Genomic DNA, 14,480 nt, shown 5'->3' with positions numbered 1-14,480 from the left:
CATAGTTTATAAATTTGGCACATAGTAAGCAAATTATTCAGTCACCAGACAATCATTTTACACCTACCACATGCAATAATACTTTGCTAGGTCCTGTAGAAAAACTTAGAATACATAATTTCTTTTTTCAGGAATTTCAGGTTAAGTGAAATACAAATAGACACTTAAGATGCAATTAAATAATACATTTCATTAATAAATGATACACAACAGGAAGGGATATAGTACTAAATGAATGCTGGAGGCTGAAAAAGCTACAGAAGGATTACTGTGTTCTGTAGGGGTTAGAAAATCCTACTTGGGAAGGGAGGGAGGCAGAGGTGTAACTGATTTGAGTATTGATAGACAGCTGGGAATTAAATGATAAAATCTGTTTAGGAGTAAGTGTATTAAAAATCGAATAGATGGTAAAGATTAATAGAGTTGGGAAATGAATAGGTAAAAATAATTTGTATTTCCATAAGACTCCTGTACTACTCATTTGTTACATATATCCATTTGTTACATACCATATACTAAAGACTTGCATTATTATTTAATTGTTGAATTGTTAATAATACCTCTGGTATTTACCTTATTACTTTAGTAAATTTAAAATACTTAAGAGGTAGCTAAAAAGTATGTAATATTTAGTCCAGTTTCTGTGTCCTCTAAAAGTTAAAAATTCTATAAACCAAAAGTCCAGCTAAACACAAAAAAAGTTACAAAAAATGAAATTAGGGGAATGCCAAGACACCATAGATTGACAGTTAAGCGGCTAAAAAGATTAATTTTCTATGGATCTAAGACTGTGAAAGTTTGGCTAAAATTAACAAGGTGAAAACCACAAAAATCAACAAGTTTCTCTGTTAAATTAAAACCAAATAATTTAGGATCAGGAGTTAAGAAATCTGCCAATTTTAGAGGAACAAAGCTAAGTAAAATGCCAAAATAAAATGCATACCACACTTTGAAAATGAATACAAAGATATTCAGCATGCCAGCAGCATAAAAGATTCTAAACTCAGAAATATAACACTCAGATATAAATACAACCAAATAAAAATACCTGAATTGTACATTAAAAGTTTATATTACATGAAACACAATCTAGTGAAGTGAATCAGATGAGGAAGAACTTAAATGAAAAACTGTTGTCAAATTCTCAACATCTCCATTTTGATTCAGAGCTCTCATTGTCTTCAAAGGGAAAAATGAGTAAAAAGGATAAATGGAATACAGGGAACTACAAACGGGGATCTCATCAAATAGAGATGAAACTAAAAAAATTTTGAGTTTAAAGATTCAGCCAGAAATTTTATAAACCCAGAATACAACTAGTTTAAGAAATTTTATAAACCTAGAATACAGTAAGTTTAGTAATACAATAAGCCTGATATGTGAATAAAGAGTAAATTTATACTTCTGAACTTAATTTTTAATAATCCTAAGGCCCTGCAATTCATTCAGTAAACTACAGCTTCTACACTGCCCTTTAATGACTTGACAAAATTTAGGTAACTCTGATATATGAGCAATCATTCTTCACTATAATGAAGTATAAAAGTTAAATTATATCTTAAATCATCAACTCAAGCACTTCAACTTCTTTGGAATTATCTGTTTCTCAGCATTCTGTAACCAAAATTAATTTTCATAGAAATACTGAAAAGGAATCATGTATTTTTGGTTGTAATCATGTATTCAGATAAATCTAGGAGTGTCCTTCTGAAGTTCCTACTCTAACCTTACTGTTTCAAAGATAGCAACAAGGAATCAAAGAATTTCACATAACATTTAAATGCCCAGAGAACAAATAGAAGACAGAGAGGATATATACCAGAGCACTTTGTAAATTGTAGAGCATTATATACATTTAGGTTATTAAATTACATGAAACCTTTTAGACCATAGTTATATAACACACCTTCTTGAGGTGCTCTAAGTAATGATGATAAATGTGGTTATGAGTAAAATGGGGTATGTATTGGAACAAGAATGAAATCAAAGCAAATTTACTGCCAGCATAGATAATTTATCAACTTTCTCATTTCTGAAACTCAGTCAAAAAAAACTGGCTTATACATATTGTGAATAAAAGTAAATACAAAAACTCAGTATCTTCTTATATATTGTTACTGAAGTAAACTTTATTTCTAAAAGTCAAATGAAAATGTAGTATTAGGCTCTTTGGTGAACTAGCTAAAAGTGAAATCATGACTGTGGGAGGAAACAGATATCAAGAGTGAAGAAAATGAGAAAAAGAAATGACTAAAATAGATAAATCATAACTTATTTGTTTACACCTGATAAGATACATCACATAAACACATAGGTAAATGAAAATTATGGTTTTACAATGATCCTGAGACAGAAATAAACCATTTTAAGCTTCATATTCTGTAATATAATTACAGAATACATGCTAAGAATAAGATTCATCACAATGAATGAAGAACAAAAGCAAAAAAGTAACAAATAATTTAGAAGTGTGTAGTAGCAATACAGCTTTATAAATTATAATATACTTCCTCTGTGGGTAAAAAGTACTAAAGCAAACAGCATCATTTTCATGATAGAAAAGGAAATTAGTCAGTAACTGCAATCACAATTATTTTAGACTAAGAAAAAAAAATAATGTAACTATAAGGAGATGTATAAGTAGATTTCTATTTCAGATAACAGAACCAAGGGTCCTTTTTTAAAATAATAGCAAGAAAGAAACAGATACATTTTGATATGTTTAACAGTTGGAAAGCATAGAGGGCAATACTAATGACCAGGAAGTAGCAAATGTTATTTCATTTTTAAATAAAAAATAAGACCAGGGTATCACTGGCCATTTAGCTTAAACTCTGTGGTTGAAAAACTACTGCAGTTGCTTTTATCAGAAGCAGCCTAAAGTTTCATGGAGACCCAGAGACTTAAGTAAGATAGCTAAAGCATCCCAACAAATCTGCAGTATTACAAATTTATCTGATGTTTCTGAAGATACAACTGCACACAATAAAAGACAAGAGACTAGCATTGTCGAGATTTCTATGACATATCAAAAACACCACAGAGACTCACTTAGTTGATGAACTATTCATGAAAAATAAAGTAGGTAAAATAATAAACTAAAAAAGTACAAGTGGCTTGATATGAGAATTATATCTTTAAACTCATAGCAATGTAATCTCTGCTGTCAAGTGTGTACCATATCATCAGGCTATAGGTATAAAAAAACAACCATGAGGTTATCTAAAGATAACATTTCACCCCTCGAATGCTTAAACTTATTTATTTTTCCATCAGCTGTGGCTGTTTCTAAATTTAGATATATAAAAATGTGTACAATTCAGATTTCTCACAAAAGCATAGGTTGTACATTTTAATTGTATCTCACAGAAAAATGTTATGATTTTCATTTTAAGGGGTCAACTTAAATGAATTAATTTTGGAAAAGTGGTATAATCTTTCAGAAATCTGTTCTGAAATTCTAATTGTATTAAAACAACAAAGTTAAATACTGAGGTGGTTACAAGTTTTACGCATTTTTGGAAACTGCTCATTGATTCACACTGAAAAGTAGCTATCTATCAATTTTCAAAGCAAGAAAACCGATTCCAAGAAATTCTGATTTCCATTATCAAAAAATTCACATCATATATATTTTACATCATTTTACTTCATGAATATCTGACTAGGTAAGGAACAGCTGCTTGCCATTACTGAATTAAGAAATTCTGGTTGGTTGAAATTAATCAACTACTCCATCTGGTTTGAAACTCAAAGCAGTACTTCATAACTACTGTAAAGTTCAGTTAGGAAGAAATCTATTTAATTTTCAAAGTAAAGTACCAATTTTCTAGGATTCAAGCATCTATATCAAATATAAAAATAATGCAGCCTTACGGGCAATATGCACAGCATACAATTATGAAAATATATGAATGAATACATAGTAGGAAAAAAAGGTGAGCCATTAATTCAGATACAATTACTTTAAATGCTTTTTATTTGCAACCTGCTAAAGATCTTAGTTAGAAATCCCTACTTTTGGCTCTTCAACTAAATGACTTCAATAAAGTAATTAATACCGGTAACAGTGCAACACATTAAAAGGGAGAATATGCAAAAACTTACTGTTCTTAGTTCCAAAATCCCTGGAAAAAGGCAGGATGGCAGAATCAACAAGGGTATGTAAGATCTATGTAAAAATTAAATTTTGCCTTGAAAATACTAGCAAGAGTTTAGAATGAAAAAACTATTGCTATAAAGTGTCTAAATCTTCCCAACCAGAGAACCAAACAGGGGTTACTAGTTCGAAACTAAAGCAAAACCATGGCAAAATGAGACTGTTAAAATGAAACACACTGGAAAAGAAAACATCAATTAGTAAATTATACATTTAAATAAATGCAGAATAGAGAAAAATATCACATTTTCAAACAGAAGTCAGAAATCTTGAAGATGTCATTTTAAGTTACACATTCTAGAAAATAATAAACTAAGAGCAATTAACTTTCCTGGTCACAGCCTTTTTAATGGGGATCACATCAAAGACTAACTTGGAAAAAAATAATGGTGAGTTAATAGGTTTGCTTGGTATGTGTACTGATGTTACGTCTAAAATCATTAGCAGAAGGCCATTTATATACTAAAAGAAGTGCTTACAAAGCGTGGGAATGAGCAAGGTTGGCAGACAAAAATCCCTATTTATATCACACACACACAGACTACTTATTTTTGCTTTGGTTATCATTTTACCTGAGCTGTAGAAAAGGTCAGGTCTCTCAAGAATGTCTCCTTCATGGATGTATGGCTCAATTCGATCATCACCATACAAGTACTGCTCACTCTCATCCATCTGACGACTCTCTACCATCTCCAGCCACTGAGAGTTATGCCAGCGAAACTTTTCACTCTGAATTTTCTTAGCCCATTCTTCATCATATTCCTATTGCAAACAAAGTCAATTATTTTTATGTAAGCTTATGAAGGCACTTCCTTGGCACTCAGATAGCAGTACATTTAGCTTATAAGAAGAGAATTTTGGGGCCTTTGTTTGGGTCAGAGAAAACATTAAAAGTACCTGTTCAGAATTACTGGACACGATAATCAATAAAAATCAATTTATTACATATATTAAAGACATCTCTGTTTGGATTATTAATCGCCATTGGCAATGGCAAAAACTGGAAAAGTTCAAATTTCACAAATTCTTTATCTAAGTATTACTAGAATTTAGGTAAGCAACCAGACTTCAGCTTCCAAAGAGTTTTGTGGCTATAATTACTGTGGCACTAATGACAGGTGGTTAAGCATTAAAATTACATCTTTCACTGTATCTTTTTGTTTAGATAACATTTTTCAGTAGGAAAAAAAAAAGCACTATTAAAGTATTTCTCCTAAAAGCTGAAATGGTTTACTACAAAAAACAAATAGCAGAATTTAATTCAATTTTGTTTCAGACACAAAATAATAATGTCTTATTTGGTCATAATTATTTCTTTAAACATCTCCTGCTTTAACCATGAACTCTTGAGGAGCAAGACTGTGGCTTATTCTTTGTATCTGTAGCATCTATTCACAGAGAACTTCATTGGTGTGTGTTTTTGAAGGACAAGTAGGCAAATTATTACAAAAGTTACAGCTGAATCTATCTAGCTCCACAGGTTGTGATCACTTCTGACAAGTGTATTCACTTAATTAATGGACAGCACCACTGATGACTTAGATGGAAAAAAAAGGCTTCAGGTATTTCTTGTCATCCTAATCACCGGGTTCTTAGTTTTAAATTCCTCTGTCGTATCTTTAACACTTTTGTTTATAGTTATTTTTAAGTTGGAAAGGGGCCAGGTAATACTACTGTCCTCCAACAGTTAGGATGATCACTATAACTAAGAGGTGGACCAAATATATATTTTAGGTAAATGCTGAGCAATTGTCATACAAAGCCAAGTAAGGCTGAAGTCAAAAACTGTCATCACAGAATAAATTTCTGGGATGTAAGAATACATATGAAATTTTATAAGAAATGTATTTATTATTATCAAAATTTTTCTTGTTAAATTTTAAGTCTCACATTATCAATATATCTTTTAGCAGTGTCAGCTGTTAGACTGTGTGTTCTATACTGTACAACTCTGAAACTATATAGATGTTACTTTTCAACTTAGGTTGGTGGAAGTAGAAGATATTTTTTGGCTATGGTACTGCTAATGGCAATTTTGCCACCAAATTATTAACCTTTCATTCTTTCTAGTGGTTATCTATTAAAATTCCTATTAGTTGTCAGTTTATTTCCTAATATAATTATTTAAAATTAAATTGTATAAAAGTTATCATAAATATTATTGCATTTTACTTAAAATAATAAACATTAACTCAACTGTTATAATCACAATATTTAATAGAATATGCCTTATAATACTAGATATCCTATTAGATCTACATTAAATATGGAACTAATTTGAGTGGTATTGTTTCTTTCATGAATAGTAGTTTGTTCCACTTGGCAAGAGGCAGAAAACTAACTTTTCATTTTGGTAGAAAAATTTAAAATTTGATTATCTGAATGAAGAAGTGTCCAAGGAAGATGATAGACATATGATTTGAATGTTTTATTATAATTTAAGTTCAAGCATGTGGATTCCTAGTGCAAGAACAGAAGCTGAAATCATCAAGCACCCAAAGCATGTAAAACATGGGGTTTGCTATTCCACTAAGGCTAAAACTTGCTTCTTGTGAATATCTGTGAAACGTTACAGAGGTACGTATAATTTAAAAAAGTAAATCCTTCCCTGGTGGTCCAGTGGTTAAGACTCTGCACTTCCAATGCAGGGGGCGCAGTTTCGATCCCTGGTCAGGGAACAAAGTTCCCACATGCTGCATGGTGTGGCCAAAAAAATAAAATAAAAAAGTAAATCCTTAAACTGCATAGCCATAAAAATGTATTTGGCCTAGTAAGTAATGCTCTGCACAAAGAAGAAAATTCACGCTTATTATATGAGTTATCATCTCTATCCTTCTTGTAAGATTTTACTATTCTAGTTTAATAATAAAAATACATCTAATAAATGTAGAAATGTGTAATAAATAAGCTGTTTTCATCACAAACAACAGCCTTTCTAACTTAAGCCTTATTACCCTTTAAATTTATTGCAATGTTCTTATTAATGAACCTACACACACAAGCCTGAGTTTTTTTGTTTAAAGACTATCTACACTATATTTGACAGAAGTCCAAACACACAAACCAAAAACATCCATGAGACTCCATGGCTAGCTTGTGACACTAAAGCTTGACTTGTTAGTTAGTGTCTTGGGAAAACTGATTTTCCAATGCAGTGAGTTAGCATCAGATTTAATAAGACTACCCGTATGCTGATCTGAATTCCTTTAAAGCTTTTGCCTTCCTTTTATTATGATTATTTTTTAATATCAGTTTATGACTGAGCAACCCCACAGAACCAGGGCATCTCTTAACATTATAAGGCCAAAAAGTACAGTAACAATGATACAGATTGTACTATTTTATTAAAGATAATTTTATTCTTATTTTAAGTATTTTTGTACAATAAAACAACAGGCTTACTTTTCTATGACTAACATAATGAGTAACATGTACATTATTGTTTACTGGATGACAACTATGGTTGTCTTCTCAGCTCTTCAGAAAAAAAACAAAAACAAAAGTTTCTCCCTCAGTAAATATGAAACAGAATATGTTATTCTATACCAAGCTGAGTAATCGTTTAGGATATAGAAAATTGTGTTCTGCAGAAGATCCAACAATGATTACAGATTCCTGCTACAATGAATCCACTACAATGACACGTGGAGTTTTCACAAGAGATGGCCTTGAGACTTATTAAGTACAGTGAGCTTTTTGTTATAGATCATAGGAAAGAAAATGGCAAAAAACCCTGACCAAACAGTATCAAGGCCTTAAAGTCTCAAGCAGTTATGACTTTTTGAAAACATTTGGAGTTTTATGATTATAAAACTATTTCCATTATAAAACTATTTCCTGACTGAAAGTTGAAAATTATAGAAAAAATACCCTAATATCTTTACCTTAGATAGAACCACAATAAATACTGGTATATACTAGTTTTCAGTGACTTTCTTAATTCTAATATTAACAGCTAACTTTGGAGGATGTTTTAAAATATGCATTTTTAAATTTAGAGGCTAAGTATAAAACATTATTAAGATATTATACTTGTGCCATAAAGGTTTGCTCTAGTTTGTGATAATGCAGCCTCAGGTATTCGAATATTCACCAAATGTAGTATCTTGGAATGAAGCATGTTATGAGGAATGCAATATTTGTTTAAATATTTTCATTTCTTTTTCCTTAATAGCCAATTGGTTAGAATCAAAAAAGATAGTACAGTTTTGCTATATGATGCTGTATTTTTCATCTTTATGTTTCTGAAACACTGATTTTTATGTTCCATATTTCTTGAAAATTAAATATTTTAGCTTATGGATGTTGAAGATCTATTTATCAACCGTAGTGAATTAATAGGTTAGGACAGTGGTCTCAAGAATTTTAGATTTTAGAAAGGTTCAAAAGTAAATCTGTGGGACTTAGGACTTCCCTGGTGGTGCAGCAATTAAGAATCCACCTGCCAATGCAGGGGACATGGGTTCGAACCCTGGTCCGGGAAGATCCCACATGCTGTGGAGCAGCTAAGCCCCTGTGCCACAACTACTGAGCCTGTGCTCTAGAGCCCACGGGCCACAACTACTGAGCCCGAGTGCCACAACTGCTGAAGCCTGCATGCCTAGAGTCCGAGCTCCGCAACAAGAGAAGCCACTGCAATAAGAAGCCTGCACACCGCAACGAAGAGTAGCCCCCGCTCACCGCAACTAGAGAAAGCCCGCGTGTAGCAACGAAGACCCAACGCAGCCAAAAAAAAAATAAATAAATACATAAATGAATAAATTTATGTATGTATGTATTTATTTATTTTTTTGTGGTACATGGGCCTCTCACTGTTGTGGTCTCTCCCGTTGCGGAGCACAGGCTCCGGACGTGCAGGCTCAGCGGCCATGGCTCACGGGCCTAGCCGCTCTGCGGCACGTGGGATCTTCCCGGACCGGGGCATGAACCCGTGTCCCCTGCCTCGGCAGGCGGACTCTCAACTACTGCGCCACCAGGGAAGCCCATAAATTTATTTTTTTAAAAAAGTAAATCTGTGGGACTGATATTAAATGTAAATCAACTGCCACCTACTATTATTGTTTTATAAAAGAAAGGCCATTTTAAGACTAAAAATGTGAGAAAGACGATCTCAAAATAAAGATAATACCTTCCCAACACTAAAACACTTTAACTTTACATTTACAACTCCTCCCCAGTTCTGGTCTCTCTCTTCTCTTTCCTCTCTCACTTTCACACACACACACACACACACACACACACACACACACACTTCTTTCTTTTCCCTCTCTTTTCCATTTTAGTGAAAACCAGTGAAAGCTTTATCATACCGCAGTGGACCAGCATATTCTGGAATCCCTAGCCTCAGCTATCTTCTGTATCTATCCTCAATGAGTATAGTTTAATAGCCCTGGCAAAGTCACACTTTGTTTGTGTCTCAGAGTCTGAATTTATAGACACTAATAATGTGGTATGGTATAATACAAAGAACATTGGATAAGGGCCAAGAGACCTGGGTTCTCCTTCTAGTTCTGATACTAACAGAAATATGCAAACTTCTAAAGGTATTTTAACATCTGTTGGTCTCAGATTCTTCAATTGTAAAATGAAACAAATCTAAGATTTATTCAAGTTCTAGCATTCCTCAAATACAAATCTATAATTAATACCATTACCTCATAAAGCTGTTGAAATAACTATCCCCGAAAACTGCAGAATAATAGCAACATACAGAGGTCATCTTTTAAAAATTATATAGCAATTCTAAATGAATATTGTATCAAAATTTAATAAATTCAACATATATCAATTAAAACCAATTCCCTCTAACCCCTCTTCCCCAAATCTCTACTTCCCTCTTATATCACTGCCCCCTCATTATCAGAAAATAGCTATGGGAATTCAGGGATGTCATAGTTCAAACACAGGCAAGAAACGTCATCAAAATTTATCAAGCTACTGTGGAAATACTCTAGGAATATAGTTGTTTTTTCTTCACTTTTGAAATGCTTCTTTTCACAAGGAGTGCACCCTGATATCCTTGCTTTGGGACTCTAGTTTGTCTTGTATTTAAAGGTACACATGCTTTGTCTTTTATTTTCTTCTCAGCTCCTGACATTATGACCTTAAGCACTAGCTTTCATAAATTCTAAAGTGTCACAGAAGACTTATGGTTTGATTTTATATGGAATGTGCCATCCTTTTTGAAGTCCTATATCATTTTGTTTACTACTTAACCACTGAAACATTATGAAGTCTTAACCAGCTTATTATCAGAGCCTGTTCACTATCAGGAAAACTCTTTGTCACTGGCTTCCGTCACACCTTGTATCTGATTAACACACTACAGGGTAACATAGAGCTACATAGATCTGCTTTGTGTTCTAACGTAACTGATGGAAAACAGATTTTCCTTTATCCTTTAACGTGGCAGCCCCCTAATTGAGAATGTAATATGGTTTATTTAATACAATTCTTCATACTAAATTAAAGCAGATCTAGAGTAATTTAGTTGCTCATTAAGATTAAGATAGTAGCTGCTAAAAAGATGCCTTTTATAGCTTAGAAAATACTTCTCCCAATGATATGTATATATTATCTATATTTATCTAACACATAATTAAACACATACATAATAGAGTTGTTGACTTTTATGCACATACTACCTATTTCTCAATAGTACTGTCCCAAATGTTGCCCTTTAGTCTTGACCATGGCATTTTCTAACCAGACCTCAAAGTACGGTTATCTCTTCAACCTCTGTTTAAAGCAATGAGGAGGCTCATCTGTGTAATATCATTTCAAATATCATGTCCACAGAATAAAAGATATAACTGAATAAAGTTTATTTAAGCAAGGAATCATGACTTTTCTTTCATACCATGCTTGTTCCTTTTTTAACTGCTGACAATTAAAAAAACCAATAAAGTAACATGCATAATACTGGCAGGGAATACACACACATGCATATATATATATATATGCATGTAAATTCTAATAAACTAGAAAAATATCTTAAATTTCTGCCTTTCAGATTTATGCAATATAAAAGTGAACTCCATAAGAGGGTTAACCACTAAAACCAACTGGGTTTATCTCACGAAGCCCAATTTGACTGTATGGAATTGAGAAGTAAACATCAAACTTAACAAATCTGAGAAATGAAAATTTGCCAAGACTGTAAAACAAGCAAGAACCAACTCCACCTGCTTTGGAAAGAACATTTTAGAAGTTTCTGTCAACAACTCACTTGAAAATCCCCGCTCTGTGCCCATAACCAACCTGCAAGCCAATTAAAAGTAAAAACCTTCTACCCATTTTACCAATCCCTACCCATTCCATGGTTTTGAAATCCTGTCCTGAAATAACCTGAGTTTTAAGCTAACCCTAATCCTAACCCTATGAAACTTTCTCTATAACTTCCCTTTCAAGATATTATAAGACATTTTAAAACTGTGTTCTCCCTTGCTGGATGTTTATTAATAAATCCACCTTTTCTGTCTGACACAGGCTTCCCCTGGTAATTTTTGTGGGGACTATGACAGTTGATGTCTTAGGGGTTACATGTAAACCTACATTAGTTTATCTCACTTCAATATACCAGTCTTATTAAATAATTGTGTCTATCCTAGAATGAAGATAGCACTTTGTTTTCATAGTTTAAAATAATTCCAGATTATTATAATACACACAATTTGCCAATGATCAAAATTAAGAGTTAAAAGAGAAAAAGCTGCCATAAAAATCTTAGTGACACAAACCTGTGTTAGTATCAGATCACATGTAGGCCTGTGGCTGGCTAGAAAGACAACAGACATCAGTATTTTACCAGAGAACCTAGGTACATTCCCTTCTCCATAAACATCCTGTAGATACAATGTGCAATGCATTAGTACAGAATATCTATTGACAGCCCATGTAGTAGTACTGCTCCTGAAAGGCCAGTTCATGTCTAGATGACAGTATCCTGGAGTCTAGATTGTAAACTTTTATATTCTAGAGACTTCGTGTTGTTTTTTATTCCCAGTGTCAACCTTAGTTGCCTGGAACACAGTATGTGCTTAATAAACATGTATTAAATGTTTGACAACCCAGTAATGTCAGGGGAGGAAATTGTTTACTAATTGGGGAGGAATTTGAGGTTCTTAAATACTTCATACAAAGCTGAGGAAGGACTGAGGGATAAAAATCTAATTGGGTTTTCAGAAGCTCTCTATGTATAGAGGGTTCTGATCTTCCCTTGATGATCTTCAAGGCTTGGAAGAGAAAAGGCAATGATCAACTGCTGTATAATTCCCTTGGAAGATGAGGAAGATAGGCTCCTCTCTCCTGGCCTCCCTTCTCCTCTCTGCAGCTACCCCATTCCCTGCCTCCCAAAGCTACATGCAAAGCCTAGTCAGACAGGCAATAATTTGCTGATGAGGCAACAGAGACTGCATCACCAAACATGTAATCCCCTACGGTACAAAGAGTACTCTGAACACATATCTGTTTCAATTCACCACCAACTGAGGGCCTGGGCCTAAATACATTAAACACTTCATCACTAATGTAACATTTCTATAATTTGGGGAAAGAATACTTTACTGCAGAAGGCATATGTCCCTAAGGTTTGCAAGGTATCTACTTTTTCTTGGTATTATTCCATGATGTTTGTCTTGAGTGCAAGAAGTTTGCTTTCTTAAAGATAAATCGCCTTAAGCTACAAATATTCCCACTCTTTCTATATATTTTTGATCACAGCCATGCCAAGAATACTCGGAAATCAAAATCTAGAGGTAAAAAAGAGTCTTAAGAGATCATCCACTTCCATTTTATGCAGGTTTCTAACAAACTATTTTAGAAAGTTGGTTATTTAGCTGTTACTAATGTTAACTGGACAGACTTCACATTCTCCCTTGACAGCCTATTTCTAGTGTTTCATCATCTTTGCTGTGTCTAATCAAAGTTTCTCCTGTTTCAAATTAAGTCAATTTCCTCTTGTTTTACCCTTTAAAAAGATTTGGGACAAGCAAATAACACCCTGCGTCATGATCAGTAATAGAGTCTGAGCTCAAAGAACTAAAGAATGGCAGCTACGTCCCAAGTGGACCTGAGAAGCTGTCTTTTTACTGATGCATTAAAATGCCCCACTCCTCAAATTTCTTCCAAATGAGGCCCAGCAAACCAGGAGTATAACTTTGGTCTGAGGTTAGTCTGGTTTGGTCTGATAAATTGAATCCAAATCCAAATTAGTCACCACAGATTCAGAACATGGGCAATTTAACACATGGGGCACTTCTACGCTAGCAAAAGTAGCTTCTTATTTCTCTACACTGTCCTAATCAACACCTTTCAGTAAATTGACCTATTCTGTTAACTTCCCTGACATGAAGTCTTAAAATGCCAAATTCAGCCATTTTGCAGGACAACCTTAAAGTAAACTAGAAATAGAAATATGTCTGGCCAAAATATATATTCCAAATAACTTTCCAGAGTTAAAATCCAAACTGTGAACAGATTATCTTCCCATATCATTTTAAAAGTTGAACAGAAAATAACATAAATAATTAACTGTACTAAGGAAAGGAAATGTTGATCCAGATATTTAATCTATATATAAACTTCACAACTTGGTGTGAATTTTGGTTTAGTTTGAACAAAACATATTGAGTGACCATCATGTGGCAGATGCTCATATATATTTTCTCTAACTTCTTTAATCCTCAGAAGTGTCACTGTAAACTAAATCTTCAAAAAGTTAAATAAATTGCCTGAGATTATTCAGCAGGTGAGAGAACTAGAATCAGTTGTATTCTAAATGCAATACTCTATTGGATCAAGTTGCCACTTCATAGAGGCCAAAAGTTGAATCTAAGATCAGAATCCCTACTCAACTGAGAAGGGAAGAAAAATGTTTTGGGGAGAAGCTGCCCCTGGTGGTACAGTTTCCTATTACCAAGATAAAATTGAGCCAGGGCCTTGAATCCTACAAGGTGTATAATAGCAGAAAGGTAAAAAAACATTCTTCTAGCAGAACATGGGATGTTTCCAGAGTCTGGTGCCCACCAATCAGCTGTATTGGACTACTTCTTCTCTTCTAAGAACCTCAGCTATGACTATGACTCAGTTGAGTAGCACAGCATAGGACTTCCAGATCACATGTGAATATCTTTAAATATTCTCAGTTTAACAACTCTAGTATTTCTGAGTATCTTTTTAGACTTAAGGTTTACAAAGTATGAAATGAAACAATCTAAAATTACTTGGCACCACATCAAATACTTACTTTGTAAGTCCAGTGTAGAGAGGTATAGAGAGATTAGGTGAACTTTCAGATTACTTGTTCAAATTTGTTTTATAC

General features: G+C 33.5%; 1 protein-coding gene across 2 annotated transcripts in view; it reads right to left on the bottom strand.

The window, feature by feature from the left end:
- Positions 1 to 14,480, bottom strand: part of KIFAP3 (kinesin associated protein 3) — a 154,684-nt gene that overhangs the window by 32,162 nt on the left and 108,042 nt on the right. For both annotated transcript variants that reach the window (XM_082613514.1, XM_082613513.1), the window contains exon 18: positions 4,732 to 4,921. In XM_082613514.1, coding sequence (XP_082469640.1) covers positions 4,732 to 4,921 — 190 coding nt within the window. The remainder of the gene's footprint in view (positions 1 to 4,731; positions 4,922 to 14,480) is intronic.

Source organism: Mesoplodon mirus, assembly GCF_964341445.2.
Source record: "Mesoplodon mirus genome assembly, chromosome: 3".
NCBI lineage: Eukaryota > Metazoa > Chordata > Mammalia > Artiodactyla > Ziphiidae > Mesoplodon > Mesoplodon mirus.
The sequence above is the reverse complement of the archived record's forward strand: the minus strand, read 5'-3'. Positions and strand labels throughout refer to the sequence as shown.